The 13,696-nt window shown below is 37.1% G+C and overlaps 2 protein-coding genes across 2 annotated transcripts; one reads left to right on the top strand and one right to left on the bottom strand.

Annotated features, from left to right (window-relative positions):
• The first annotated feature begins 5,227 nt into the window (after nucleotides 1-5,227).
• LOC122074320 lies at nucleotides 5,228-6,594 on the top strand. The gene is made up of 2 exons (XM_042639147.1): nucleotides 5,228-5,283; nucleotides 6,036-6,594. The coding sequence occupies exons 1-2, from the start codon at nucleotides 5,228-5,230 to the stop codon at nucleotides 6,592-6,594; spliced, it is 615 nt and encodes a 204-aa protein (XP_042495081.1).
• A 3,523-nt stretch (nucleotides 6,595-10,117) lies between these two features.
• LOC122073246 (benzyl alcohol O-benzoyltransferase-like) lies at nucleotides 10,118-11,780 on the bottom strand. Its single transcript, XM_042637790.1, has one exon. The coding sequence runs from the start codon at nucleotides 11,625-11,627 to the stop codon at nucleotides 10,239-10,241; it is 1,389 nt and encodes a 462-aa protein (XP_042493724.1). The 5' UTR covers nucleotides 11,628-11,780; the 3' UTR covers nucleotides 10,118-10,238.
• Between the last annotated feature and the right edge of the window lie 1,916 nt (nucleotides 11,781-13,696).

Raw genomic sequence — 13,696 nt, 5'->3', positions numbered from 1 at the left:
AAAAAAAAAAAAAAAAGGATAAATCTCTTCTCACGTATAGAAGGAAAGGAAGTAATATATTAAAAATGTCAAAACATGACTCTTGCTCATCATGTTATACTCGTTTAAATCACCAAATTTTTTTCACCAAAAAAAAAAAAAAAAAAACCAAATTTTGAAAAGGAAGAATCATGTAAAAAAAAAAAAATCTAAGTTGGAATTATGCCCCAATTAGTAAACTCTATTTTTCTTATGCAGTATTATTGATTAAGAAACTCTATTTTTCTTGACAATCAAATATAGACTACAAGATCAAATGGACATCATTGTCAACTTTTATCCTTATGTATTATGATATAGGAATGAGCATCTTTATCAAATTTGTATTTGGTTAAAACTAGCAAAATCACATGATTCATTACAATTTGATCCAAAGTTCATTTAATTATTTGTTCCATCGAATGAAAAACTTTACTTTGCTATAATCCACAAATCTTAACATATCAAATTGAATTTTTTTTTTTTCTTTTCTATAAAATTTAAATAAATAAATGATTAAGGGAGAAGAATATCTATACCTTAACCACATATATTGGCACCACATAAGCTAAAGAGAAAACACCCATTTCAATGTGTGTCAAAATATATAACATGTGATTCATGGAAATTTTAATAAGATAAATAAAAGATTATGTGATAGAATGTATATTATTGTTTGGATAAGAGGGGAGAAATCAAACATCATAACCCAAAGCCAAAACTAAAACGTCTCTTTTGTCCAATAACCCAAACTTCCTCCTTAAGCAACTAAAATGATCAATTGAAGTCAAATCACTGAGGAAAACTCCACAATTCCATCCCCCAAAATCCCACACCAATGAGACAGATCTCACATAGGCACTGCAAACTGCTTTTAAAGGGAACTACCACCTCCAGCAATAAACACACATTGGGATCCTAGGCAATGAGAAGCGGTAAAGTAGGGAGAATAACGGGAGGGGGATTGCTACATGGTCATGATCGTGATCGTTATTGTGATCGTGATTGTGGTCGTGGTCGTGGTCGTGTGGTTTAAGATAGGGGTGTCAATTCTAGACTTACATCGGTAAGCTCAATCGGACTTAACATGTTTATGGGCCGACCTAGATTGACTTGATTAATAAATGCATCAGGGCTTGAGCCTAACATGTTTATAAATTGGTAGTATACGGTGTAGCCACCTAATGAGCTCGGCACATTTATAAGCTGACTTGAATCGAGTCCTTTAAGCGCCACCTAGCCCAACCCCTTTAATAATACTTTTATTTTGTACTTGTATATCGTGCAAAGGCTAATGTGATATCTCCATTTGAGATGGTGGTGGTTGTTATCTAAACATTCATCTTTTTCATGCATAGTTTAATTGATTTGAACTTGCTAAATTTGGGCCGTGCAGGTATAGTTTAATTGATTTGAATTCCGTGGGTTGAAGATTGAGTACCTTAGTAACTTAGTTGTTATGTCCATCTTGACTTAGTCTATTTAAACTATGGGATCTTTCTTTGTTATGCACATCTCTGCCCCATTTTATTTGTATCATCATTCAAGCTCATTTAAGAGGCCAATTTTAGAGAGGGCCCCATTTAAAGTCTGTTTAAACTTAAATAGATATATGGCTTGGTTAAGGCCCAATTATGGTGGCCCAATTAAAGCCCGAGACTGACCGGCCCGATTATGAACTATACCATGCCTTCCCTAGTTAAGCCCATTTAATTAAATAGGTGTTCACGATGCAGCCTTAGAAATTGACCAAGCCCGATCGAGACTAGCTCAGCTGCTTAACACCCTTAATTACTGAGCCCACACACAGACCAATGATAGTGTGTGGAAGCATCGACCATATGGGAGATAGGATGATATTTTTACACGGCCTTGAGTTTGGATGTAGGATAATATTATTTTTCCCTAAAAATAAATAAATATTACAAAAATTCAATCATATGAAAATTTTGGAAGTTGACATCTTGACAGCTTTGGAACATACCTAATAGACCCTTACTCAATTTGGTGTGTTATTTCAAACCATATGGTAGTAGCTCTTTTTTCCTTTTTTAGCTAACGACAGCTATCTAGGCCTCCGGCCTGACTAGTCTCATAGGTCCATAGTGACCCCACAACCGCATGGATCGGGTTATACCAGGGTTGAATGAGAACCATTTAACTTTCACTAAAAGCAGTGAAAAGCACTAAACACCCCCATGTGAGTGGCCCAAGGTGTGCCTAGTGGGACTTGAACTTAGGACGTCCGAATTTACGGCTCGTACTAAGTTCATTGTTCATGAACTGCGCTACCCCCTTGGGTTATAAGGCAATGGCTCTTGTTCTAAAGAAACCATCCTTTTTGGAAGGAGTCCATCCTTCTAGTTTCGATACCCGGTGGCGGATGCCATTCATTCTCATTATGGGGTAGCGACCTGTGTAAACAGATTACCTAAGATATGTTGTTGAGCCATCAGACCCTGAATCAATTTGGTGGGCTATCTTTTATATATATAAATATATATATTTATTTATTTATTTATTTATATTTATAAATAATAATATAGAGAGCATACCCACCAAATATAGGGCTCAACAAAAATCCACATTCTTACCAAAAAAAAAAAACCCCAAAATCCACATGGTAGTTTATCAAGAGCCTGCAAGGTTTTAAAAAAAACACAGAATCCGAAACCAGATCGGTTCCGACTTATTCTGACTCAGTCTTGATCGATTTTGGAATCGGTTTGTAGGTCCATAACCCTTGTGTTCGTGCAAGAATCAATCAGATACGGATTTACAGTACGGACTCAAAACGAGATTGACCTCTGTCAATTCCAATCCTGATCAAACAATTTGATTCAATTTTTCAATCCCCAACGCCAGCAAGGATGAGTGTTAGGTTAAAAAAATTTGGGGTTGGGGTTGGGGTTGGGAACGCGGAAGTCTTTCAGAGAATACGTTTCCTTTGCATGCATGGAGACTTTTGAGAGTGAAAGAGGAAGCAAACTACATAAGAGAATTTTTCTTTTCATTAGGGATGAGGGTGGGGTGATCATTTCGCACTCCATGTATCTGGGCACAGGGCCACCACTCCAGGATCAAAATCCTCTGTTTTTCTCATCCATGTTTTTCCTTGTTTTGCTACCTGCAGAACGTGACACGTGGACAACAAGAAGACCAACGGTCAAGATTGGGTGAGAATTATTACATCCGGTACGTTGGTCTTAAAGTTGTCCACGTGTCACGTTCTGCAGGTAGCAAAACAAGGAAAAATAGGGATGAGAAAAACAGAGGATTATTTTCCACCACTCCAACCCACACGAACATTTAAAAAAACGAAAGACATTATTTACCATAAAATTTGCCTAACATATGAGTGGACTCTGTCATCATAAAGTTGTGTGATGGACTAGGCCGGGTAGCTGAGACGGTTTACCTAAGCTCAATAAGAAAAATAAAAGGCTGGGCTTGAGCTGAAAGAATAGAAATCAAGGCCACGACTTGGGTTGGGTTGGGCTCATATTGAAAGCTCTGGATTTATCTAGGCCCAATCATTTAAAAAAAAATGCCGATGTTGGGCTTGAACTGATAGGATAGAAATCAAGATCCGGTTCGGTGGAGCTCATATTGTTGCCCTGAGACGTGACCCAAAACCTGCTTAAGTCTAAACCCAAGAAAACCAAAAGCAGAACCGGCCTTTTTATGTGTGTATTTACAGACATAAATATGTGTATTAAATTGTGTAAATTGAAATTACAGAGGAATAATGATTTTTTTTCATGGTCTTGAATTTATTTAGTTAATTAGATTGGTTGTTATATTGAAACGAAATGATATAATAAAAATCTTCATAAGCTTTTTGCCGTAAGTTAGCCTTATGCATTTAAATTTAGGAGAAGAGTTCTCTGTACAAGATTATAGTTTTGCACCAATGCAGGGGCCAATGGTTATGTACTTAGAAGCATCAACAGGGTGAGCATTTTCACCTTTCATGGATTATTGTATTATTATTATTATTATTATTATTATCATTTTTTGGTAAAGCTGTATTCGTTATCTTTTTCACATATTTTGATTTGGAGAGAGAGAGAGGGGGAGAGAGAGTTGGGATGCAGAGGCGGTGGGCTGCAGCAGCAACGGGGAGAGTGGAGGAGACGGATGACAATGGGGTGCGGCTGTGGATTGCCAAGGGTGTAGTGGTGGATAATAGAATAATGGTTGAGAATCTTTTTCTTATCATCCTAGGATTAATAATATGTTTTCATATACCATTCTATTATACCATGCTAGTGTATACATCATTTTTCCCTTGAAAATATATTATCATAAGAAAAAAAAGTTGAACACTTAAATTTCATTTTCACAAAGCCTCCGTTTGGCTGCAAATAAGGGAAATAAAATTACTTTTTGAAAAGAAACAGAAAATTTTTATATTCACACTTGTGTAATTAATCTAAACTCTTATCACATTCGACAAATATATTTTTTCAATATAAATATATTTATTTATTAATCAATTAATTACTAATGCAAAAGTAAAATGAAATTTAATAATCTTATTTAATTTATTTTAAAATTAATAACATTTTACAAAAACTTCCACTTTACTACTTTAGTATCAATCGAAGGTTGAGTCGATTCATGAGGATTTGGGAACTGTATCTGGATATGGGCAAGCTTGTCAGGGAGATCATCCACTTCGCATAAAATTAAAATCATGGAAGACCCCATCGAAGCTAGGAGTCCATCCCACACTCCATAAATGATGTGGGACTACTTTAGTTGCCCAATCCTTAATTATTTTGACCGTAACAAAGTTCTCACAGAAGTCGTTAAGCGTTTGAGGCCCAAGAGGAGTGTTGCATTCATGTGATTTTATCTGCTCAGGATTGAGCTCCGCACAATTTTAAAACATGTCTATATAAAAGAGATTTGGATCACAAGCTCTCTTGACACCTAGATGATGTGAAACTGTCTTAGTTGCCCCTTTTTTATTTGACTACAACAGTGCAAAATTTTAAAACATGTCTACATGGAGGTGTAAACTACTTCATAAGATGTAGACAATATTTTAATGTTTTCTTGTAATATACCCTCCAAGACCCAATATTGCACACAACGGCAGAGGGAATCCTCCCCAATTAAAAGCACATCTCTCTCAACTTCACCAAACTTGTTATTTCCTACTAATTTGTTGTGAATAAAAACTATTGTGAGATCCAAGAACATGGCAAGTATCAGACCCACCTGGAAGATTGATGAGGTATTCTCATTAAGAATACGGTAAGTACTAGAGGGTTCATTTCATTTGGAGAGATTACTGGGCTAATTAATAATATATAACTTTTTTAACATGACACAATGCGTTTTAAAGTCTTGAGGCTCATAAACCAAAGAGAATAATATTGTGCAAGGTTAATGGTACTGGAACGTAACAACTATTCTCTAAGATAACTAAGAGTGTCTCAATTAAGACATCAAGATAACACTGGACTTATAAGCAATAGCCAATTGGCCCGACCTACATGTACATATGTCCCTGCGCCATGGATGAAGAGATGATTGGTTGACTTTAAAGGTCTTCTTAAAGTTATAATCCTTTATCATGAAACTCCAACAGCCATGATTCATCCCTCTTTCTCTGGTTTCTAATGAGAGAGCAGAGATGTTAAGAAAATATTGACTCTTAACCTTTCTGGTCTCAAAAGACTTTTTAAATGCATATTTAACATCCATGATCCATCCCTAGTTTCCTTACGACAGCTGATTCATCTTTATTTTATTCATCTATGAATAAAGATTTAAGCAGTTGGGATAAGTATCTCCTCCGTTTCTACTTCCTCCAAAGCATTCTTTACTTCCTCTTGAGCGTAACAGACACTTCTATTATATATAAAACACCTACCCTCCGCAAGGGCTGCATCGTTGCACACACCTCACAAAACAAGTGAAAAATTCCCTCTCTCTCTCTCTCTCTCTCTCTCTCTCTCTCTCTCTCTCTCAATGGCTAACCTTGAACATTTTTTCTGTTGCAGGCTAAGAATTATAGAAGCCAAAAGCCTTGAATTCATAACAAGTGGGAAGCTTTTTGTTACATGCTACCTCTGCACAGGCAACAAAGAGAGGATCCGGCTTAACGGTCGAGAGATACCATCCACGAGTCGCCCTTACTGGAACGAGTCAGTTTCCTTGGAGTGCTCTGCAGCCAACAAAGATCAATGTCTGGACCAACTCAAGCAACAAAGCGTGGTGTTCGAATTAAGATGGAGAAACAACTCACCGATTCTCGGGAGAATTGTTGGGTCTAAGCTTTTGGGTAGAGCTGAGATACCGTGGAAAGATGTGTTGGAATCGTCCAATATGGCGATTCAAAAATGGGTCACTACCATTTCAGCTAGTAGTGATGTTCTTGATCTGGGCTTGAAGCCACCAGCACTGCATGTTGAGATGAAGGTTGGAGTCCCAAGCATTGCCAAGATGGTGAAGAGAATGAGTGATGATGCTTCGAAGAAGTGGGACAAGTGTGGTTGCAAACATGGAAGTTGCTCTAATAGTGGAGAAGATGCGGTGGAGATAATGAGGTTTTTGTACTAGCGGCAGCGATTGAAGCTTTGAAGGTGGCTTGATGTTAACAACATTGAGAGATACCCAAAAAAAAAAAAAAAAGGCTAATTTTATTAAACTCGAGTTTTCATTGAGTTGGTATTCTTTTTCAAGTCATATGAAACTCATCAAATCTGATTTTTTTTTTCTTTTTAATTGGATCATAAATTATTCATAGAATCTCTGTTTGCTGTCTTCAATATTATGATTTTCCCCCTTCTAAACTGTGAAGAAACTATAATCATTCCCTTCTAACTCGTAAAAGGAAAGAAATTAATATGTTGAAAAAATGACTCACTTTGACCAAGTATCACTCGCTCTAGCCACTAAATTTTGAAAAAGGCAAATTGATTAAAAAAAAAAAAATACCTTGGTTTTTCAGCTATGCCATCCAGAACATTTCTTCCATCTTGTAATAAAATGATCAATAAAAATTTTAGAGTCCTAATAACATTTTATGTCTTATGATAAAAGAATCAACAGGGTTGTGTCTGTTGCCTTAAAATTTTATAACATACTTGGTAAGAGTGATTTTTCTTGTGTTTACTAAAAAAAAAATCTTGTGAATGAACTCATCACTGGCGCTCACTCTTTTGAGGTGCTATTGAATAAGAAGCTTCATTTTCTTAGGACCCGTTTGATAACGTTTCAAGAAACGCGTTTCTGTCGTTTCTGTTTCCAGAAACAGCAGAAACGGAGTAAAAAGCGTTTGATAAAACTGTTCCGTTTCACTTATTTTCAGAAATAGAAATAGAAATTTTTACTTATTTATGGTTCAAGAAACGACCTAGGCGAAACAAGTTCAACTTGTGAACTTGTTTCTCCGTTTCTAGAAACGACTTGTGGCCATTATTTCATTGGTTACTATCGACTTCTAAAAACATGACTTATCAAACACCTTCAATTCCGTTTCTGTTTCTAGGAACGGAATTTTATGTTTCTGCCTTTTCTTGAAACAAAAACGGCAAAAACGTTATCAAACGGGCCCTTGAAAGAACCAAACATAGACTAGAAAAACCATATGTTCTCTCACATACTGTGGACCCATTATTATATAAGCTGACAGTGATTGAAATGGATGTTTTCTTCTCTAATCTGTATTAAGCCAATATATGAATCTAGCTACCACACGTATAGATCCGTTATTATATACAAGTAAAAGAAAGGAAACAAGTAAAAGGCAAAATAGAAGACCTAAATTCTATAACTATGCATGGACTTAAAGGTGCTTCTTCCCACATCACAATAAATAATTATAAGGATTTATCAAAAAATATATATATATATATATAATAATTATGAGGATAAAAATTGATAATGATGTCCATTTGATCTTTTTCCTTATAAATAATGTACTTTTAACTTTTTTATATTTATTTGAATAAGAGGAGAAAAATATCTAAAAATATCTATAGAAGTCGATCACTAGGGAAAATCCCACAATTCCATCCCCCAAAATCCCACACCAATGAGATATGTCTCAATTTTCACATGAAATCACTGAAGAGCACTAAACACCCTCTTATAAATGGCCTCAAAGAGGTAAGACAAGTCGAACTCAAAATCACACATTTCTTGAGGCGAAGATCCCTTGTCAACTTAACTACCCTTTTGGGGTTTCATGTTTTCATTCTGAATCATTTCATAATAAGGTGATTCCTCCCTTGATGAGATTTTCTTAGCATTTTCTATTTTGTTGAATGTTTTCTAAAAGAAGGATATCTTATCTTTCCACATAATATTTTGATTTTGACTTCAAATATTTTTGTTTTTACATCCTTTGTATCATTCTGGGTATCAATCAAATTATTTTAGACTACCAACATTGTCAACATCCTGCTACATTTACTTCATATTTAAAATAGGATGCATCACCATTTAGGGGATTTTAATAATTTGGATATCCTTCATTTATAATTCTTTATAATATTTCTTTCTGATCATGTCTATATTGAAATAAACCATTTAGGTGCCTTTTTTAAAATCTATTGTGATATTTCTTAGCACTTTTTTCATTTTTGTTTAAGAATTTTTAGATATTTTCTGGGTCTAGCTACAAATTAGGGTATTTAATTTGGTCATTCCATATCCCTCATTCCAGTGGCATGATGGTAATTGATGTGTGATCATAGTTTAGTTTTCCCTTATCTTTTTCTACATAATATTGACAAATCTTAAATTAGGTGTTTCTTCATTTAAGACTATTCTTCATCATTTAGATATTTTGATGTCATATTATGTGTCCTAACTCTGCTTTGTAGCATATGCGTTTAGGTAATCTATTTTTCCTTCTCGATATTTCATTTTGTGTAATATTATCTATTATTAGATTGTGTTAAACTATAAATTAGAATATTTATTATTTAATAAAAATACTAAATAAATAGGAAAATCAGTTTGACTAGACTGCCTAACTCCTTGGTCCATAACCTGACTTAAAACTCAATCTCATGATCAAATTTGTTTGATTAAGGTCGTGTTCAGATTCTAATTTAGGTGACGCTTCTCTATTTTTGCTCTTGTAAGAGAAAGATATTTCCTTGAAAATAAATCACTATTCCTATATCAAGGGTGATTGATAAGATCATCATCATACTAAACCCTACATGTTACTCTACCCAATCTAGAAGAAGAGCATGTTTGTGATTCTGTCGAAGATAGAAATAATGTCATAAACCTCTTAGGGTTTTTTTTTTTTTTTAGAGATCTTTAGATATTTCCTCTACATTTATAAAAGGGTATTTTGGTCATTTAGATGTAATAAGCTCTCACGATTTTCAAGGATGCTTTCAGGTCAGTTTTTTGAATTGTTTATGTCATGTATGCTTTTTATAATTTATTTTATGCATTTTTGGATTCATGCATTAATAAGGATAATTTGGTAATTATGCATATACTTGTAGAAACCGATTTTTCTGTAACGTAGGTTCTAGATTTCTTCTGTATATAGTAAAATAAATCAGTTTATTTTCCTTTTTATCATTACATATTATTATCCTTTCATTCAAGTAGCATGACGGTAGTTAAAGTATGATCATAGTTTAGGTTCTCATGACGTTTTCTACATAGTTGACAAATAGTATTTCAAGCACTACTGTTCATTATTTAGATATTTTTATGTTATTTTGTATGTCTTAATCCTACTCTGTATTTTATTTTCTTATATTTTATTTAAGAAAACACTAGCTGGTCTAGTGGTCCTTGAACCAATGTGGGGGCCAATAAAAGGGCACATAAGGGCATCAACAAGGGGCGGATATTTTATGTTTACAAGGATGGAGTCATCATTTCGTCCCTCTCAGTGTTTAGACATAGGAGTTGAATGACGAAGTTGCATTTGTTTCGCCATTTTATTTGTAAAAGATGTCTGGAGAGTGGTAAGGCCAACTTAGAGGAGTCAAAGAAAAAACAATGGTAGATCAATTCGATTTTGATTTCAAAATATGGAATCTTTCTTTATTCGACTTGATAGTGCTGAAACCACGAGTTCGGTTTTTTTTTTTTTTTTTTCAAGAACTTCTATTCGATTTCGAATACTAGAATATATACATGCTACTCTACTCAAAGTAGGAGGAAGAAGAAGAGCCCTAAATGTGCCCTTTTATCTTCGAAGGCCCAAGCCCCAAGCCATTAATTTACATAGAGGATTTGATAAAGGCTTTAGTAGTATTACCAAACAGATCCGCAGGAGGTTCCTTCATCATTCTTTCAATCTCTTTCACAAGCCTCTCCATCGCCGGCCTAGGCAAGCAAACCGGCACCACAATCCCATTCTTCCCTTTATGGTTCCTGTACGGTATGTAGAAGCTCAGCAGCTCAGGCATTGTTCCTATACCCCCCTTGGCTGCCCCACCGTATACCGCTTTTCCCCACCCAAAATCAACGTCTCTGAATCCCGCACGTGTCAAATCTGAAACCACATAGGTCCTCACAACTCCAAAATGGGGCCGCCCCTTCATCACCATTAGATTTGCCGTTGATCTCATATACTCCTCCGTCACCTCGGCTTTCGCTTTCTTCACCAATTCTAATGCGTACCCTAACGGATTTTCACACAGTTTCGCTGCCGTCGACACTGCTAACGTTAAAGCAAACGTGTTGCCATAGTAACCAATCGGCAGTGGTTGTTGGAATTTGAAACGTGTCGTTACGAGGCTAATCAAACGCATGTCCTCGTCCGGGTCGGGTTGGATAGCGATTGTGCGGCATCGCCATAGGCACGCCGTCAACACCTCAAACGTGGAACAATTTTGTAAATGCGAAGGCACATGCTTTCGCAAAGCTGCCACCTCAGCGGGACCGAAGAAGAAAGAGCGTTGGGCCATGTCATCGAGAGGGATGCTGAGTGTGCCCTTGGTTTCAGGTACTTGATCGTACTCGCGGTGTAAGAAGGTCACACCTGATGGATGTGGGTCCCTTGCGTTGAGGAGCTCCCTTTCCCACACGGGCAGCACAGATGGAGCTTGTGCGCCACGTGCCATTTCAGCCACGGCTGACATGAACTGGACCAAACCAGCTGCGTCGCTCATGGTGTGGTTCAACCGGAGAGCGAAGATGAATCCACCACACATCAGACGGGTCACCTGAACCAGTACGACTGGGGAGCCAACGACATCACCCGATCCAGGAACGTTGTAGAGTAGCTCTTCCAAGCATGGGAATGGTGGTTGCAGAGCATCTCCGAACTGGTCTAGCATCACATCAGCGTCGGCCTCGATGAACACGATACCCTCGCCGGTGCACTCCACCACAAGCTTCCGGCCATGCACTTCCCTAAGCCTACCGGCAAATGGATAGTAAAACACAAGAGCTTCCGCTATTGCCTTCCTTATGACCTTCACTGGGTCTATCCCTCTCATAGCTGGTTCGTTTCGGTAGAACTGTATCACCGGAATTTGGAACCGTAGACCCTCTTGGTCGTCAATGTCTGAGAGATACTTGAATTCACGGGGTGTTGGTTTAGCCGGTATGACCAGCTCCGGTTCAAGCCTTCGAACCTTGAACACTAAGGGTGAAGATGCCATGCCGGAAAATGGGTTTGGTCGCCGGAGAATGGAGAAGGTGATTGGGTGAGATAGAGATTGGAGGAGAGAGATTTGGTTCTGGTTTCTTTTGCAATTCAGTAATGGTTAGAAAAGGTATATATGGTGGTCAGTGAGAGACAACAAGCGTAGGACCGGGTGAGACAACAGGTTGACAAGCTTCTTCGTGGATACAATGATTCGATGAAATCAACGGTTTGTGTCTACAAGGGTTTTAATTATTTCAAACGTGAAAAAGCTTTGAACAGCATGAAATGAAGTGTCCGAATCAGCTTCCCTCGTGGGGACAGTATCTTCTATGTGGAGTGTGAGTCATGTCAATCTATCTCTCATGGAGTGTGGACCTCAAATCCCATGGCCCGCGTGAGATGGGAAAAAAAATCGTCTGCAATTCCGATCTCGTACAATTCCGTGTAATACCATCTTCAGACGGTGATACGTGTATTGATACCAATACAATGGCCCAGATCTGGTACAACTAATAAAACATTAAATCAGTGAAAAGGCATTTAAATCAGATCTGGGCCATTGTATTGGTATCAATACACGTGTCACCGCCTGAAGGTGGTATTGCACAAAATTGTACGAGATCGGAATTGCAGACGATTTCAACCCGTGAGATGGAGAAAAAAATCCTCCATTTTTCTCATCCCTGTTTTTCCTTGTTTTGCTACCTGCAGAACACGACATGTGGACAACTTTAAAACCAACGCGCCAGATGTAATAATCCTCACCCAACCTTGACCGTTGATCTTAAAGTTGTCCACGTGTCGTGTTCTGCAAGTAGCAAAACAAGGAAAAACAAGGATGAGAAAAACATAAGATTTTCATCCGTGAGATGGAGTGGGGTACGGTTAACCATCAGGGAGGGTTATCGGAACTCAAGTCCTATTGGGGATGCAATATTTTAAATTCCATCTATGGCAAAAAGTGTATTCCCAAACCCTATAAGTGTATTTTATAAATTTATTATACAGGATTTCACTATATATTTAGAGTCAGATTTTCTTTATTGTAAGACCATTCATGGAAAGCGATCTCTACATAAGATGGAGTGGGGTTAATTTCCAACGTAGGAGGGGATCCAGACTCAGGTCATGAGAGTGTGGGATCCATCCTCATGTGGGGGGATGGTATCCAACTCACTATCGTATCCAAAATCATTGTGTAATTATAAATTTAAATATATTTGTCAGAATTTAACAATCTAACTGATGGTAACTCAGAAATGATACTAGTTGAAGGTATCTTCATCGTAGAACTCTCCTATTGAGGGAGGTGTTTATAGATAAAGACTGACCCTGTATTCAATTCCAAATGTAGGATATCAAGTATCATTTAAGACATGATGTTGCTTGAAAACCAATTCCCATGTTTATTTTCTTAAAAGTTATACAGTCTTACTAAGGTTCTTAATCAAGAAAGTTACTCGTTCACACACGACAAAAGAAGAAGGCAAGGTCGAGTTGGACCAGATCGGGCTCAGTCCAAGGCATGAAACTAATTTGACCTGACCCATCCTCAAGATCATGGTATCTCATCTCAAAAGCCCTCTTCTGATTCAAGGCATATTGTACGGAAAAAAATCGTCTGCAATTCCGATCTCGTATAATTCCATGAAATACCACCTTTAGGTGGTGACACGTGTATTGATACCAATGCAATCGTCCAGATTTGATTTAAATGTTTTTTCATTGATTTAAGATTTTATTAGTTGTACCAGATCTGGACCATTGTATTGCTATTAATACACGTGTTATCCCTTGAAGATGGTATTTTATAAAATTATACGAGATCGAAATTGTAGACGATTTCAACCCCATATTGTACACTTACTGGCATGTACCATCTGCGTTTAGGGATGGGGATGAATAGTCAAACTCCTTTTTCAGTTGTCTTTGTCAAACATGCGTATTCCATTTTTTTTTTTTGGTGAACATGTGGATCTGATGAATAGTCCTAGTTCCTTTTTCATGTATCATGTGCGTTCGGGAATGGGGATGGGTATGGGGATGGGGATGGGGATGAATAGCCCTAGCTCCATTTTCAGT

This window comes from Macadamia integrifolia, chromosome 3, assembly GCF_013358625.1.
Source record: "Macadamia integrifolia cultivar HAES 741 chromosome 3, SCU_Mint_v3, whole genome shotgun sequence".
NCBI lineage: Eukaryota > Viridiplantae > Streptophyta > Magnoliopsida > Proteales > Proteaceae > Macadamia > Macadamia integrifolia.
The sequence above is the reverse complement of the archived record's forward strand: the minus strand, read 5'-3'. Positions and strand labels throughout refer to the sequence as shown.

Excerpts from the sequence above, each read along its gene's own strand:
- LOC122073246 (XM_042637790.1), bottom strand. The coding sequence starts at position 11,627 with ATGGCATCTTCACCCTTAGTGTTCAAGGTTCGAAGGCTTGAACCGGAG.
- LOC122074320 (XM_042639147.1), top strand. The coding sequence starts at position 5,228 with ATGGCAAGTATCAGACCCACCTGGAAGATTGATGAGGTATTCTCATTA. Across the intron at positions 5,284-6,035 it reads GTATTCTCATTAAGAATACG|GCTAAGAATTATAGAAGCCA; the intron begins GTAAGTACTAGA and ends TTTCTGTTGCAG.